We start from the raw sequence: 16,319 nt of genomic DNA on the forward strand, positions 1-16,319 counted from the left end.
TAGGGGCTTTTTTTTATGCTTGAATGATTCATAGGCCAGAGTTGGGTGAGTTAACAAGCCAATGAATCATTCTTCAGGCCTGGAATGATAATGAGTGAAAAAGCATCCAGTGTCCCAAGAAAACCTTTAAAACACCATCAGAAATCCCAGAAAGGTATTGCTCAAGGCCACTTTGAAAAATTACAAGAAAGTCTAGCTCCTTGAAGCGTGGCCCTCTGTGATAAACAAATGTAATAAACCATTTCATCAGCATTCTCCGCTTCTTTAATAGGCTGTCTCAGATTTAATCACACTCTTGTATTTCCTCAGATGTGAAAAGGACTCCTGAACAAGTCAGTAAAGGGATTTGCCTCGGAGACCTCACTCATGATCTTCTCTCTCAGAGTCGGAGCAGGGAGGGCCCCAACACTTCTGTTTCCATCAGTGCACCAGAGCTTACAGCGGGTCAGGCAGGGTCCTCTGACAGAGACAACTCATCTGATGAGCTCAATAGCAAGTTTCGCTCTCAGTGCCTTCATTCGTCCTCATCCTCTTCATCTTCATCTTCGGCCTACGAGATGGCACATGGATCAAGTTCTCCAGAGTCGTCTTTTATAATGGCACCCAACAGTGTGCTGCTGTCTCGTTCCCCCTCCACCAGCAATCCCTTTCCCAAACCTCACCAGCCCCTGGGTAACCAGTCAGGCACCAGCATGACGCTACCTAAGGTACGGACTCCCCTCACCCCCAGAGACAGCATCCAGCTGGTCAAGAAGCACTACAGCCAGCCTCAGCCCAGCCTGGACAAACTCCACCACCTCAATGTTAACATAGACATTATGACACCTTCTTCCACCTCCTCCACTCTTAAGAGCGCAGGCACCACCTCTTCACCTTTCTCTCAGGTTGTGGAAGAGACCGACATTGATGATGGGCTCCCAGACAGCATGGATGGAGTAGTGGAGGGCCCAGCGTCAGATGAGCTGTCCCGGGATGGGGTTTCATTTGTGGGGCTCGCAGAAGAGTTAGACCGATTAGATCCGGAAGTTCTCAAACCGCCAACACCGCCTTTACATCGATTCCCTTCGTGGGTATGAGAGACAAGTATTAAATATGCAACATATGAATGCTTCTTGTTTTTTGTTGTGTTTGTTTGTTTTTTAATGCATGCATTACCTTAATTTTCTTAATGTTTTGCAGTATGTCAAGCTGTTTCCTTAAAGATTTACCAAGTGCCAAAATACCTATCTGTCTCTTTGAAGGTGGTAGTCATATTTATGTTAAATAATCATGACTATTTCTGACTGTGTTGCTTTCTGCAGGAGAGTCGGATCTACGCTGTGGCTAAGTCAGGAATGAGAGTGTCAGAGGCCAGTCTTGGAGGCAGAAGCCCTGGACGAGGTGAGTCCCCTGCACCCAGAAGCAAGAAGCTTGTCATCCACTCAGTCATCAAAACGGTTATACTATAACAAGGAATTAAAGTCTGTAATCAGGATACCAGAAAAAAGATTTTCTCCACTATAACATTGGGTTTGTGCTCATTGTTCTGCATCTGTGTCTTCAGCTTGGGTGGTTGTGGTGGTGCTTCTGTTGTGGGAAGTGAGTCAGTACTGTGAAGAGGCATGTCATTCAGCTGATGCTTAAGCTGATGTGTGGGTTGAGCGGGGTCTGTTTGGATCTGTCATTGCTGCTTTTGATGTCACTTCCTTTGGCCTGAGGCTCCCCACACCTGTGCAGGTGTGGGCTGATCTTCAGGAGGACTGCCCCCTCCCTACATTGTCTTTATTTAGAGCCTTGGACGGGGGGTATATAGAGAGGCTGCTTTTTAATCAGCTGCGATGAAAGGACTTGGTCTAGGTGTAATTATTGCTGTGTTTTCTGTCCCAACATCATCCATTTTGTCAGGATGCAGGAGCTAAAGTTTGACAGCACTTGGACGATTGAAATTTGTAACTGCTATGTACATGCAGCTGACTGCCAAATCACTGTTATGGATTAAGTTGCTGCTTGCTCAGCTTTTTCAGCTTCCGGGCATGTTTTTCTCTTAAGCTGCATCAGTGGCAGGCAAATTCAGGTATCCACCCAATTAAACCATGGGAAGTAATTTTTTTAAACTTTGTTTTACATGAAGATAATTGAAAAATTTCCTTTCAGTGGATAGAAAAATATGTAAAAATGAATTTGTCCTGATTTGTCTTACTTTATAGTAGAGTACTTTTTACCTTTTTAAAATAGTAAAATGCATTAAAAATGTTCTTAGTGTGAAATGAAGCACAGTTAAAATGCATATAATAATCATCATCCTGACAATGACTGATGTGCTTTATTAGATTTGCTAAAAATCCTGGTTAGGGGCAATAGATGGATTCTGGTTGATAAGAAACATGCTGGCCTTAAAACACTGCTCATTCGTCTTTGACGTTTGCTGGTGTTGCAGAAGGTCACCAAACTTTGGAAAAAACAAGGGTCCTGCTTTTTTCTTAATCAGGAGTTGCAGAAGGCTAACACAGCTAGCACAGATGTGTGGAAGTAAGTGTCTGCATTGAAACAAAGATGGCAAGGGAGCAAAGTTAGGAGGAAAACAAAGCTGAATATTATTATTTTCATTGTTGTTATTATTATTATTATTATTATTATTATTATTAGTTAACCAAAAAGAGACAAGTTGCTATCATAATCAAGTGAAGGAAGAGAACAACAACAGTTAGAATAAAGTTAAAATGTCTAATAATACACAAACAAAAAATCTTTATCTCCACTGAGCAAATGTATACAGCCAAGACACTCTGCCACTGTAGCTGTCCTCTCTCTGGGTTTATCTATATGCTCTCATTGCTGATTGGAGTCAGCTGCCAAGGGGAGCGCAAGACACACCTACTGGGGCAAAGTCACAGCAGATCCTGCTCGGCCTGTAACACAGTATGCTGAAGTCTGATGTTGTCGTTAGAACAGAAAAAAATTATTTATTTATTTATTTTTTGCCTGTCCCATTTGGTTCTTTAGCCGTCAGAATTGTTGTCTGATGGCTACTTGGATATAAGCTTTAAATTTCCAGATTACATAATGTTACTTGCTGATTAGTTCTTACCTTTATAAAGAATATCTTCCTCTTGTGTTTTCTCTTTTTTATATATATATCTTTCTTTATTTCAGACAGTAAAGCTATCACACAACTAATGTTTCCTCTTCCTGGAAAATACAGACACTGTACCCTTAGCTAGCAGACAGCTGCATGGAAAACGTGTCATAAATGTGTGCAGCGGAATCATGTAGCGATTTAAATGTCTCTGTGGCATCAGCTAAAATGACCACTAATTTGCAGATGAAAAATGAACTTGCACTGCACCGCACTTTGTATTAAACGAACTTAAACCACCAATTAATTACTCATTAACTGAAGGTGCCAGAATGGCTTTCTGTATCATTCCAACCCACTTTAACCCATGGTGGGCAGCAGGTCTGCAGTTAGTTACATGCACTGTTTTCCCCGCTCTCTCTCTCTCACTCAAAGACCTCTTCGTAAAAGTGCCGGTGGATTTGAACTTTTTATTTTGAACCATAGGCAGTTTATCATCTGAAAAGTGCCTTAAAACTCTAATAGCCAGAGGGAGGAAGCTCCTCAGATCAGACTGTATAGAAGCTTACGGGAAAACAACCGCTCAGCCTTCTGAATCTGAGTTTATTGTTTCAGTTACTAGTGTGTCTAATTGAATACAACATGACAGGAGGTAGAGCAGGTCACCTACTAATCAGAAGGTTGGAGGTTCAATCCCTGTTTGCTCCAGCCTGCAAGCCAAATATCGTTGGGCAAGATACTAACCCCAAGTTGCTCTCTGATGCATCCATCTGAGTATGAATGCATGTAAACGTTAGATAGAAAGGACTTGCATGGAAAGAGCATAAAAATAAGTGCTTATGTGAACACGGCAAGTTATATAAAGGGCTTAGATTAGAAAATCGCTATATAAGAATCAGCCCATTTACCATTTTGTAAATTATGGCCATTTGGAGTAAAAAAGGATGGTAAACCAGGGTATGTTTTAGGTTATGGCTAACTCAGTGTAGCGTCCCGTGGGTTTGACTTTGTTTGTTGCATTCAGTTTGAAACAAAAAGGCAGCAGTGGCTAAAATCCTCATACCGACTTTGTTGACTGGATGACATCACATTGGCCATATCTCTAATGTAGTTAATAACTGGAACAGAGCTAGAAATCAGTGCTACTTAGACCACTACTCCAAACATGTCTAAGGGGGATATAACCCTAAAATAAGCATAGACCTTGTTAAAAATGTTCCTTGTCCTTTAATGCATGTTTACGCTGCAGGATCCAACTTACCCCAGTATCCAGCAGCAGGCCCGTTCTCCCAGCTGATCTATAAGAATATCAGCGTACCAGTATACACCACACTGAAAGGGGTGAGTGAAATTTTCTTTGCGTTTTCACATTTGCTTAACTTTGTCCAGTTTGGATGCTAATATACAGCCTAACACACTATGTGTTGCACAACACCACCTTTCATCTGTGTTATTTTATTTTGTGTGTTGTAGAAAGCCACTCAGATCAGCAGTGTGCCTCTGCCAGATGATGACTCTGGGTCGGAGGACGATAGCAGCTCCCTGGCCAGCGTGCGGACCTCCATTCTGAGCCCTGATAGGAAGGGAAGCGTCCCTGGCAGCCCGAGAGCTGTCAAGAGAGGTGATTGTTATGGATTACAGTGCAGACAGCACAGAAAAAAACAATATATGCAAAAAACTGCATTGCAACAGTGCAATAGTCTTGAATCTTTTGTTCTCTGTAAAATATGAATATTTAATTGCAATGTTGGCCTTTACCAACACTCCTTAAGTTACCTTGCCTCTGTGTCTTCTTCTGTTTTCCCCATGATTCTCTGGTACCCCAGGTGTGTCCATGTCCTCCATCAGTTCAGAGAGCGATTATGCCATACCTCCTGATGCCTACTCCCTAGACAGTGACTACTCTGAACCAGAGCATAAAGTCCAGCGGACCTCATCCTACTCTTGTGAGAGCACTGGGCCTGTGAGTAGAGGCACCTCCACTTTAAACTCTTTAATCAAGATAATCACTAGTATACCAGCGATTAATCAGTCACAGTTATTGAGTATAACTTTACCTGTGCTGTTTTTGTCTGTAGGAGATGCTGGAGAAGTCTGGATATCTGCTCAAGATGGGCAGTCAGGTGAAAGCCTGGAAGCGCCGCTGGTTCATCCTGAGGAATGGAGAGATCCTGTACTACAAATCTCCTGTGAGTGTGTCTCGCTTCGAGCATGCCTGTCTGCTTCCTTCTAAGGTTTTTCAGCCTGCATGGAAAACATTGTAGAAATATTTCTAAGATTGGTGTGTTTAAGTACAGGATGGCTGCAGTAAAAGCATGTGTTATTTACAACTTTTATATCTAAATTTAACAAAAATGTTCATTCGTGGTCACTGCATTCTTTGTTTTTTTGGGTTTGTTTGGGTTTTTTTTGGTTGTATTTCTGTATAATCTTGGACAGAAGTTGTGATGTTTTTACGCATGTGTTTTCAGAGTGACGTGATCAGGAAACCTCAGGGTCAGATTGAGCTAAACTCTTCCTGCTGCATAGTACGCGGAGAAGGAGCGCAGACATTTCAAGTGAGTGCAAACACACTGCTTTTCTGTAAGAGATCCCAAACATAGGATAGCTAAAATTGGCACTACTACTCAAAGCATTTAAATTATTTGTTAGAATCCACAGTTTTAAAACTGTAAGAAAAAAAAAAAGAGAGACAGACTTTGCACTAGGATGCTCATTCACACACTCAGCGTGCTTAATATAGCACTAAATAACAACACAGCTTTACTGATGCATACCACAGAAGCGGCCTGAGATGACATCAGGTGTAGCATCGGACTGGAATGTTTTCATGGCTCTTCAGAAGCTGATTCTGATCTCTTCTGACATGATGCTGCTGTCTCAGTTGGCTTGGCTTAGCATTTTTCCCATATTTCTCCTTTCCATCTAATCAGCTGATTACAGAGAAGAAGACCTTCTATCTGACCGCGGATTCACCCAACATCCTGGAGGAGTGGATCAGGGTTCTGCAGAATATACTCAAAGTCCAGGCCAGTAGCCCGCTTACCATGGAGACGACTGCAAAGCCCTCTGTGAGAGGTTGGCTTACGAAGGTCAGAAGTCATTATTTAAACATTTTTAGTTCTGAACCAAGCAAAATATAAAGATGGATAAGAGACTGCACAGTGATCATATGTGGGCCTCTGGTGAGAGTGCATTCAGATTTGTGGAGTGCTAAAAGTTATATCAAAGATCACACTGACTATCACAAATTTAACAATCTTGTCATCCGGATTTCTTAGAAAAGGAAGCAAAGTATTTTGATATGATATTAAAGTTCTGCTTGTTGGGGTAGTTGTATAACACTCAAAAATATATATTTTTATAGGCTTTTAGAAGCTTTTTATCTTTTAAAGACAATGCAGGGAATCGTGGCAGATATAGTCCATTATACAGTGGGCACTCTTTAAGTGAGGATCGAATAGAGCACTCTTAAAGCAGATTCTTAAAAGAACTCCTTCATGTTGGGACAACACCACAAGATTAGAGCTGTTGGAACACTGCAGAGCTTCTTTCCTCTTTCCCTCCACCTTCCTCTAGTCTCCCCCTGCCTTTTTCTTAACTGAGGCCTGCTTGTTTTGCTAAAATTAAAACACTTAAACATCTGACGCGTTCGTGTGTGTGTGATGACTTACTGGCAGATGACTGACAACCCCAAGCTAAGATGATGGAGCTCTTGTCCTCTCACCAACACCATACTCCCTTCCTGTGAGTTGGCTTTGATCTGTTGTGACATGATAACAGATAAGGCTGGGGATGTTCTTCCTCTCAGAGCTTAGTTAACCTCGATAACCCCCTTCTGAGGGAAGCACAGCTGGCTTCGTCTGGAAGGCATCCTCCAGTGACATCATTGCTCCATTCAGATACAAGAAACGCTTTGAAAGAACCCCTTCTCGGGAAAATGACATGTGATTATCATCTCCAGCTGCATCACTGTTTAATATGACACTGAATGAATGCAGCAGGGGAGTTGTGTATGTTTTCTTTTGGCAGGAATTAGCTTGCACTTTACTTCTTAAGTGATTTTCACACTGGCTTCCCAACAGATGGACAGAAGCAGAAATTTCCTAATGATCATATTTCAGTCTATGTCTAGAGTTTGAAAAATTCACAAGCTTTCTAATATCATATATTCATTGTAGTGAGTAACTTCCTGGTAACTTTGGATTTGTCCTGAAACTTTGCTTATTTTTTTGTCTTGTGCTTTCAGGTAAAACACGGCCACTCAAAACTAGTGTGGTGTTCTTTGGTTGGAAAGGTTTTCTACTACTATCGCAACCAGGAGGACAAGGTCTATTAAACAAACATCTCTCTACTCCTGACATTGACAAGACTTATTTTAGTGCTCCCTAGCTGATGCTGATTTGCCTTTCTCTTTTTCAGCTTCCTCTGGGTCAGCTGCAAATGCGGGACGCATCAGTTCAGGAAGTAGATCGCTCATGCGATTCAGACGAGGACTATGAGGCAGGCTCTCGAGGTTTTCTCTCCTCCCACTACACCTTAGTGGTCCAACCGAGAGACCAGAGTCCTACATATCTGCTCATTGGCACCAAACAGGAGAAGGTAGTCCAACAATAAATATGTTAATGAGTTGTTTTTCATTCAAAAAAAGAAATAAAATTCTGTTTTCATATTAATTAGTATGTTTTATTTTACATAGGATACCTGGTTGTATCACCTGACTGTAGCAGCTTGTAGCAATGCAGCCTTCAAAGTAGGCACAGAGTATGAGCAGCTCATTGGTAAACTGCTTGATGCAGACGGAGACCCTGGTAAGAAATCCATATTTCACAACAAAAATAGTTCAATCATATCCAAACCTTTCTGATGTTTTTTTTCTGATGCTGTTATTTGATTTTAATTATTGACAGCAGAGAATTAACAGGAAAACACCAGGGTGTTATAATCGCATAGTCGCTATCATTAGCTCGTAAGATAGTTTTAGTAACCCAAAAACAGCGGTTACTTTGTTACAAAAGTTTGTACTTTATCCTGGACAAGCCCCCACTTGTTATGGCTGGCTCACTCGATCACATCAAAAGAAGAGAGAGCAACACAATAACAATTTTCATTAAGCAAATTTATTATCATAATCTGACAAAAGGTGAATAAAAATGGGAGAACTACAACGCAATCAAACCAAAGTAAATGAAAAGCAAGTTGGTTGCCTCAAAGGCAGCAGCCTTCAAGGAATAGAGAGAGCCGTCTTGAAAGGAAGCCTGGTTATATAGGCTGCCAATCAGGTGAAGTCATTTCATTTATTAGATTTCATCGATTAGCACTGTTGCCTCACAGTAAGAATGTCTTGAGTTTGATTTCATCACCTGGCTGGCTTTGGACTTAAATTATATAAATAAATGTAAAATGTGTAAATTTTGGTAATGTGTAAAATTACAAAAACAGCTCTGGTAACTCATTGGCCAAATTGTCTTGTAATTAAACAGCAGAATAAGGCCCAGGGGTGTCAAACATAAGGCCCCAGGCCTTATGTTTGACACCCCTGGCTTAGAATATCTATAAGTGGGTATAAATGCACACAGTAGCATGCTGCATGTTATTTTGATCTACATTGCAGACACTGTTTGAGACTGTAGCACAATTTTTATCAGCTGTTGAGTCATTAAAGCTTTGAAACTCAATCTTTGTTTGTCTGTGTGTACTCGTGTTATATTTGTGCCTTTTTATATATGTGTGTCTTTCACCGCCCTCTCCCAGAGTCTGTGTTGTGGAAGAGTGAGGCCTTGAGCTTCTGTAAGGAGGGTCTCCGCTCGCCTCTCACCACGCTGCCCTCTGAAGCTCTGCAGACAGAGGCTCTCAAGCTTTTCAAGGTCAGTGTGCCCACCTCTCACCCTTCTCTTTCTTTTGTTCCATCCCACTTACTTTTGATTATGCTTTTCCCTTTTATCCCTTTCTCGGAATCCCTTTCCACTTCTCTATTTCCCTCTCACTGTGAGGATCTGTTCAAGACATCATCCATCCCACTCCAGTTTGTCCCCCTCTTTAACCCCTTGTACTCTTGGATGAGCTCTGCAGCCGTATCCCCCCCTACCCCTCCTGCCACTAAACCAGATCAAAGGCTGAGGACCGAGGGGCCCAGCTCATCAAAAGTGTTGAAGAGAGATAATGGCCTTGATTATCTGCTTTCATTGAAGCTAACTATTCCTGTGGTTTAGAGCCAGCGTGAAGGTAGCCCTCTTTTAAGAGGAGACATGGGAGGTCAAGGCCTTCACAGAGTGACAGCAATGGATATGGAAACTACACGATGGGGAAGAAGAAATGGGATCAGAGCAGAACAAGGACCTTGTAGGGAGATGGCAGATTCTTTTCCTCTCTTGTCAACCAGAAGCCCCTTCCTTCCAATTTATGCTTCACAGCCCCACCAACTACATTAGGATTGATGGCTGAATAGATCGGCTCTCTCTGACCATCCAGCCTTAAAAATTGTCCCAAACACACACAATGAAACTGAATGAAAGGACGTTGCATGCTTTTCAAGTCTGTGCTCTACTTCATGTCTTTGAAGTATTAATGAGACTGACAAGACTGATTAAACCTGTTAAATGGCGTCTTTGTCTTCAGCTGTCACACTGAATGAGAACAAAGTAATGACATTCACCCTTTTTTCCCCCCTTACACTGGAGCTCTTCTTGACCTCATGCTGGGATGTTTTTTGTTGTTTTTATCTCACCCGAGTGTTATGATCACCCAATCCTGTATTAATTTAACTGTTTTAAGTTGCTTTCAATATGTGTCCCTTACCTTTGTGTTCAGGTTTCTGGGTTGGTGTTTGTCTCCACCTGTTGGTAGCTCAGTGCCATTAAATTTTGTTTCTTTGACATTTTGCAGTCCTGTCAGCTCTTCATCAATGTGCTGGTTGAGTCTCCATCTATTGATTACCACACCTCGCTGGCCCAGAATGCTTTGCAAGTGTGCCTGAACCACCCAGAGCTGCAGAATGAAATTTACTGTCAGCTCATCAAACAGACCAACTGTCGGACGCCACACAACTACTCTCTCACACAGGTCAACCCACTACACAGTAAAGAGCCAGGAGCCATGTTTAAAGCGCTCAGACATTAATTTTTAAATGTACTTTTTTATGTACTTAAAATATATTTTAAAAAAAGTATTTTTTAAAAATATATTTTAAGATAAAACGCGTTAGTTAAAATATGTCTTCTTTTTCTATCTCTCCCTGCAGTGCTGGCAGCTGTTGTCTTTGTGTGTGGCTCTGTTCCTCCCTCAGCAACATTTTCTGTGGTACCTGAGACAGTATCTGCAACGCAATGCTAACCCAAGGTGAGCTAACTTAATCCACACCTTAAAATATAGCAGAAAAACTCTCAATACATAATTATTATCTTTTCCCTTTTCCCCACCACATACAGGAGTGAGGTGGGGAAATATGCAGTATATTGTCAGAGATCTTTGGAGCGAACTCTGCAGAATGGAGAGCGGGAGGCTAAACCTTCACGTATGGAGATAGTTTCCATCCTGCTGCGGAACCCCTACCACCATTCACTACCTTTCAGCATCCCAGTTCATTTCATGAACAACACCTACCAGGTAACACATAGCTTACCAGGTAGCTAGCACAGGTGTTGTAATGACTATACCCCTGTTTCGAGAAGCAAATAATACATTCTTCATGCACAAATTTCCTCTAGGCTTTCCTTTAGTTGTATATATTTTAGTTCACATCTATACCTTCCCAACTGTACTTTGTATATGTCCTTTTTGGAAAATGAACCTCCTTTTTATTTCTGTTACATTTCTAATCTGCTGTTGCAGTTTTTTGACTGCCAGTGGAACTACAAACTCCTGCAACCACTGCAGAATCTGAAACTCAGTGCCAGCTGTGTCCTTTGTTTTCTACTATAGGTAGTGGGATTCGATGGGTCGACTACAGTGGAGGAGTTCCTCAACACGCTGAACCAGAGGATTAGCATGAGGAAACCACAGCTGACTGGATTTGCCCTCTTCACTGATGATCCATCTGGAAAAGACTTGGAGCACTGCCTGCAGCCATCTGCCAAGGTAGGGCTGTGGGTCACAGACCATTAGTAGATGGGAGAAAGCTGCTGTACAGAAATCACTGATGGTTTTTGGCTCTGTGGTTTGAAGGTAGATCATCTGTCTCAAATTTTCTAATAAGTTAGAGGATCAGTAGTGAGTAGTGGATTATTTTTTGGCAAATTTACACTGTCCAAACATTTTTTGACAACTTATGATGTGGTCTAGTATGTGACAGCCTTTCTCTGTGTTTTAATTCTACCCAGTCATATTTAAAGTAGTGCCTCTAGATTTTTTAATTATTGCTGTTAAAAGAATCCACCATTCCACAAAAGTATAGGTCTGTCTGGCTCATGCAATGCACTGTATATAAGAGTTTGTGTACAAATCAGAATCTCTAGATCACCAGCTTACTGTAACATGAGTGACAAAATGTGTGCTTGTATGACTTGAGACTAACTTTTGCTTTTCCCAGATCTGTGATGTTATTTCCAAATGGGAACTGGCTCTAAAGGAGCTGCATCCTGGGAAAAATGAAGGGACACGGATTGTCCGGCTAACATACAAGAACAGGTATGACTTCTATTTTCATATCTCAATTTTGTAGCACTCAAACACATCAGCAACATTGTACTTTCACTCTATAGTCATAGAGATGTATTTAAAGATTTTTTTTAATGTTATAGACTGCAAAGTGAAATATGCTGATGTTATATCTCAATTTACAGTTTCTCCCAAGAAAACGGCCTTAATAACAATATGCTCTTGTATGCAGGTTGTATTTCAGATCTCAGGTAAAGGGAGAAATGGAGCGAGAGCGCCTCCTGCTGGCATACCAGGTGAATGATGAAGTTCAGCAAGGCCATTTTCCTGTAAACAAAGAGCTGGCTCTTGAAGTGGCTGCCCTCTTGGCCCAGGTCTGTAACAATTTTATCAAGAAAAAGAGACTTTTTTTGGAAGGAAAAAATGCTATTGTTTTATCTACAGTGCTGAAATGTATGATTTTGTGCGTTTTCGAAGGCCTTTTTGTCTTCTAATTATCTGTTTTCTTTTGTCCTCCAGGTTGAACATGGTGATTTGGACAGACCAGGTGCCTCCTCTCCATCTGGCTCTTCTCAGGCTAAATCTCAAATAATTCTCCTTCAAGCCTTAGAACGCTTCTACCCAAAACGCTACAAACAGGACTGCAGCTCCGAGCAGCTCAAGTAAAGAAAAAACCCCAAAAACGAATAAATGTGCCATTCCACAATTTCTTAATCTAGAACCTGATCTGAGAACTTTATAAAGCTTTATAAAGCTTTGTTATCCTGCCATATTTTAACTCACCACTGTTCCTTTTATCCTCTCAGAGACCTTACCGAGCGTCTCGCCACTAAGTGGTCAATGCTGCGTGGGTGCAGTGCATCAGAGTGTGTAAGAATATACCTAACTGTGGCTCGGAAATGGCCTTTGTTTGGAGCCAAGCTCTTCAGTGCCAAGGTAACAAAAAAAAGTTGAATACATCTCTTGTGTTGTTTTGTGACTGATGTTATTCTATGTGAAACTTTATCGCCTCCTGTTTGTCTAATCAATCTTTAAATGTCGGTCTTGATGTGATTCTTCATCAAAACCAAAAAGCATACTTAGATCATTTTGACTGAACCATACCAAAACCTTGAACTAAGCTTTCAAGCCCAAACCTGTTTGAGACGAAGCTGTATAACATCTGTAAAACGACCCTTCTTTGTTTCCCCTGTCCACAGCCTGTGCCCCCCTCTCCTATTGAGCAGAGCCAGGTGTGGCTGGCAGTCAATGAGGATGGATTGTGTGTGCTGGACTACACAATGGTGAGTTTCAAGCTGAGCAGACCATCCTGTCATGTGTTTTCAGAATAAAATCTGCTGCCAGAACAATTTAGAATTTAGAAAGTCCATTCTTTTATTGAATTTCCGGCTTGACTTTATAGCTGTTAAATCTAGAGATAGCTTTTAACTGCTGCAGCAGCTGGATAGGACACAGCTGCAAAGCTTTCTTGACCCACTGGTCTGGAATGATTTTCGTTCTGTGGTGTTTCGAACACCAGAAATCCCAAGGAAAATAAAACGGCCAGCCTCTGAATTCACATACTTGACCCTGACACACAGCAGTTCCAACATGTAAACTATGCTAACGTGAGCTCTGTAATTTTCTGCAGCTCATGTTGATCCATTTCATTCTTGGTCTGGCGTGCAGACCATGTGCCTTCAGAAAGAAATGGGAGAAAACAAAGTGAAAATCAGAATAAGTTGCTGGAAATTATGTCACATATCTTCACACTCAATTTACTCCTCAAAAAGAAGGAGAAACCAAAATGATTTCCTAAGTGAATTCCATACTATATAATGGGGTCAGCAATAAAATCTGAACATGAATTCTGTTTATATCCACTTCACTGCAGATTTCACACTGGCAATGCTCCTTTTTTTTCAGCACACTCTGGTCACTTACTCCTACCAGTCTGTGATTACCTTTGGTGGTTGTCGTGATGATTTCATGGTGGTCACGAGCCAACAGAGGGAGGCTGGAGCCGGGAAGAAGAGCGTGGAGAAGCTTGTCTTTGCAATGCCTAAACCTAAGGTATACTTCCTGCTTTCATCATTGTAATTATATATCTATTTTTTTCTAGTGTTACTTAATGCAAAAGTGATTTACAGAGAAGAAGTCAACAACAAAACCATACAAACAACAAACTCGCGCATGTGTCTACAGGTAAAAGTGGGGAAAAGAACAACAGCATACATACATGTGCATAAATCACAGAAGTTTCTTAGGGCGTTATCAATGTGAAGAGGCCTGACTGTAAGAGTTAAAGTGGGTTTGAATAGAATAATGAATGCTTTGAATCTGATCTATCACAATACACCCGGCACAGCAAGAAAGTGAGTACAGGTCAAGTTCTGAAAAAGTACTCAAACATATCCATTTTCACTAGTTTAAACAACTTCAGATATTTATCTGGAGCTTTAACATGTGGTCAGATTGCATTTACCTAATCAAGGTAAACATATTCAGTTGGCTTTCTTGCATTTTCTGGGCTTCCAGCTCACTAGACTCACATAAAACTCATTAATGTCATTGACTTTAGGCTGTTAAAATCTGTTTTCACTCTCATGTCAGATACTGGAGCTGACTTTGCTCATGGCCAGCTACATTAACCACTGGAACCCCAGCCTCCCATCTGCCTCTCACCAGCCCCTCAGCCACTGGGATGCAGACAGCAGGCACTTCCCAACCATGAACTACACCACCAAGGGCCCCACGCTACTGTGAATTGCGAAAATAAAAAAATTGAGAAAGACTGTTAGTAGAGGGAGGTTTGATGACAGCAGTTACTATTACTTTGCATTCATCTGGAGTGCACTGGGTTGCATGTCCTGAGTTTTCATTCTTACAGAAGAGGTACTTTTATTAAAGTTTTTATTATTGTTGTTGTTCTTATTAAGAGTTAGAATTAGAAATGTCAGGATCAGTCTTTTAGACTATTTATTTCAACACAGGTGTTTCAACTTTGCATTTCATAGGTGCTAGTTCACTTGGGAATTCAGTGTTGAAATTGAACATCAGAACCATTCCTGAAATACTGTAATGATCTGAGGACTTGATGATACTCGATGTTCCCACTTGCAGAAGTCATAATTTGTCTGCCTGTGTGTCACTAGAATTATTCATCATCAGCGATCAAAAGTAAATGACAATGAAGCACGAGTCTGAATATGATGAAGAACTGCTGCTCGTTTAGAAAGGAGCTAATGTTGCGTATTTTAGGACAGATTCATACATTTTAATCTGTTAATTACCCATAATATAATATTGGACTAATGTAGGGCGGCAAATAGCAATTAATATGGTAGATTGAAATGACTAATTCCTCAATTAACTAATTAATGAAATATTTTGTCCTGCAAATGTCAGAAATTTCAGTTGATGCCCCTCACAGATGTCTCTCTAGCAAATGGACATTTCAGATTTAGTTGAAAAATAGTCTAAAAAGTTGAAAGTTGGAAAAATATTTGACTCTTGAGTTACTGGAAACAGTGAATTGATAATATTTTCTTGCTTTGTTCTTTCACAATAAGACAAAATTGTCTTCCCTAATTACACTAAACATACAGTATATTTAAAATTACATTATTTTTAAATGAGCATCATGGAAACAAAAGGAGAGAACACTTTCTTTCTTTTTTTTAAAGAGCTACCAAAATATTATAATGACTTGAACTGTTTTGGATAAACCACTGTCTTGCTTATGTTCATAATAGCTATTTATTTCTCCATAACATTAGGAAATGTTTACCACAAATGTCACATTTGTGTGGGGAAAATGTAGTTTCCTTTGTGTTGCAGAGTACGTCTGGTTACTGTATTGACACATGTTGCAATTTAAAAGATGTAGCTTGTATGTCTGTGTGTGGTTATTAAAATAAATGATAAATTCTTCTTCTGGTACATTACAAAAGGGATCACGCAGATATTATGCAGATATGCATGCATTCTACAGATAAAGCATAATGCATAACTTTAAACCATTATAAACACTTTCAAATATGAACTTTGGACAAATGGGATAATCTCCAAATTTGTCTTTAGCTGACCTACTTACACACTGTCCAACACCACATCACATGGACCTTGTACCACAAAGCTGTTTGACTAATGTCTAATCAGACTTGCCCCACTGCTGTGTTTTCATGTTGACTTCTACCGAGTGACGTCTGAGTTCACGGTGCATGGCAATTACACCATAGAGGAGGGGGGGGAGGGGGGGGTCAGTATCTGATTTTATTTTATTAATTTATTGAAGAGGTATTGTATAGTGTGTTGCTTCTAGATCCCCAAACCCCTGAAAACCACGAATAATGCTCGTGAGTGGTCTCATACTGGCGTGTACACCAGGGCTCTGACCCATCTAAATATTATAGGATTATAATTAATTTAATTTAAACGCCTGCATTTGTAATATAATCAATGCATAAAGATTTAATAGCTGCCTTTGTTTAATATAAAGCACTAAGTGCATATTAATTATCTATACATAGGATTATTTGCTTTACGTTTATCGGTGGCTGGATTATTAAACTATTCAGAGAGTGGAGAGGTTAAGTGTGGGCCCGTGGGGGGTGGAAATTACTCATTCAACTCACTCATCACATATTAGCCTAGCCTAGCCTAGCCTAGCCCGTGAGCACTCCGATAG

The 16,319-nt window shown here is 40.7% G+C and overlaps 2 protein-coding genes across 4 annotated transcripts in view; both read left to right on the forward strand.

Annotated features, from left to right (window-relative positions):
- Window positions 1-15,556, forward strand: part of plekhh1 (pleckstrin homology, MyTH4 and FERM domain containing H1) — a 32,351-nt gene extending 16,795 nt beyond the window's left edge. For 2 of the 3 annotated variants that reach the window (XM_006798789.3, XM_035911134.2), the window contains exons 8-30: window positions 310-1,070; window positions 1,302-1,380; window positions 4,305-4,396; window positions 4,529-4,676; window positions 4,882-5,018; window positions 5,134-5,244; window positions 5,527-5,613; window positions 5,989-6,147; window positions 7,305-7,385; window positions 7,478-7,657; window positions 7,755-7,866; window positions 8,810-8,922; window positions 9,941-10,117; window positions 10,296-10,393; window positions 10,483-10,660; window positions 10,976-11,131; window positions 11,583-11,680; window positions 11,883-12,024; window positions 12,170-12,312; window positions 12,457-12,586; window positions 12,850-12,933; window positions 13,556-13,702; window positions 14,243-15,556. In XM_006798789.3, the coding sequence (XP_006798852.2) occupies window positions 310-1,070; window positions 1,302-1,380; window positions 4,305-4,396; window positions 4,529-4,676; window positions 4,882-5,018; window positions 5,134-5,244; window positions 5,527-5,613; window positions 5,989-6,147; window positions 7,305-7,385; window positions 7,478-7,657; window positions 7,755-7,866; window positions 8,810-8,922; window positions 9,941-10,117; window positions 10,296-10,393; window positions 10,483-10,660; window positions 10,976-11,131; window positions 11,583-11,680; window positions 11,883-12,024; window positions 12,170-12,312; window positions 12,457-12,586; window positions 12,850-12,933; window positions 13,556-13,702; window positions 14,243-14,395 (3,566 nt within the window). In that variant the 3' untranslated portion in view covers window positions 14,396-15,556. The remainder of the gene's footprint in view (window positions 1-309; window positions 1,071-1,301; window positions 1,381-4,304; window positions 4,397-4,528; window positions 4,677-4,881; window positions 5,019-5,133; window positions 5,245-5,526; window positions 5,614-5,988; window positions 6,148-7,304; window positions 7,386-7,477; window positions 7,658-7,754; window positions 7,867-8,809; window positions 8,923-9,940; window positions 10,118-10,295; window positions 10,394-10,482; window positions 10,661-10,975; window positions 11,132-11,582; window positions 11,681-11,882; window positions 12,025-12,169; window positions 12,313-12,456; window positions 12,587-12,849; window positions 12,934-13,555; window positions 13,703-14,242) is intronic. The other variant, XM_087832946.1, reaches the window with a different exon arrangement.
- Window positions 15,557-16,301: 745 nt separating this feature from the next.
- slc25a21 (solute carrier family 25 member 21) overlaps window positions 16,302-16,319 on the forward strand; it is an 85,652-nt gene continuing 85,634 nt past the window's right edge. Inside the window, exon 1 of the mRNA XM_006798790.3 lies at window positions 16,302-16,319. This exon is cut by the window's right edge and continues 118 nt beyond it. The gene's annotated coding sequence lies outside the window, so the exon portion shown is untranslated.

The sequence above is a fragment of the Neolamprologus brichardi genome, chromosome 19 (assembly GCF_056152115.1).
Source record: "Neolamprologus brichardi isolate AB-2024 chromosome 19, ASM5615211v1, whole genome shotgun sequence".
In the NCBI taxonomy this organism is placed as follows: domain Eukaryota; kingdom Metazoa; phylum Chordata; class Actinopteri; order Cichliformes; family Cichlidae; genus Neolamprologus; species Neolamprologus brichardi.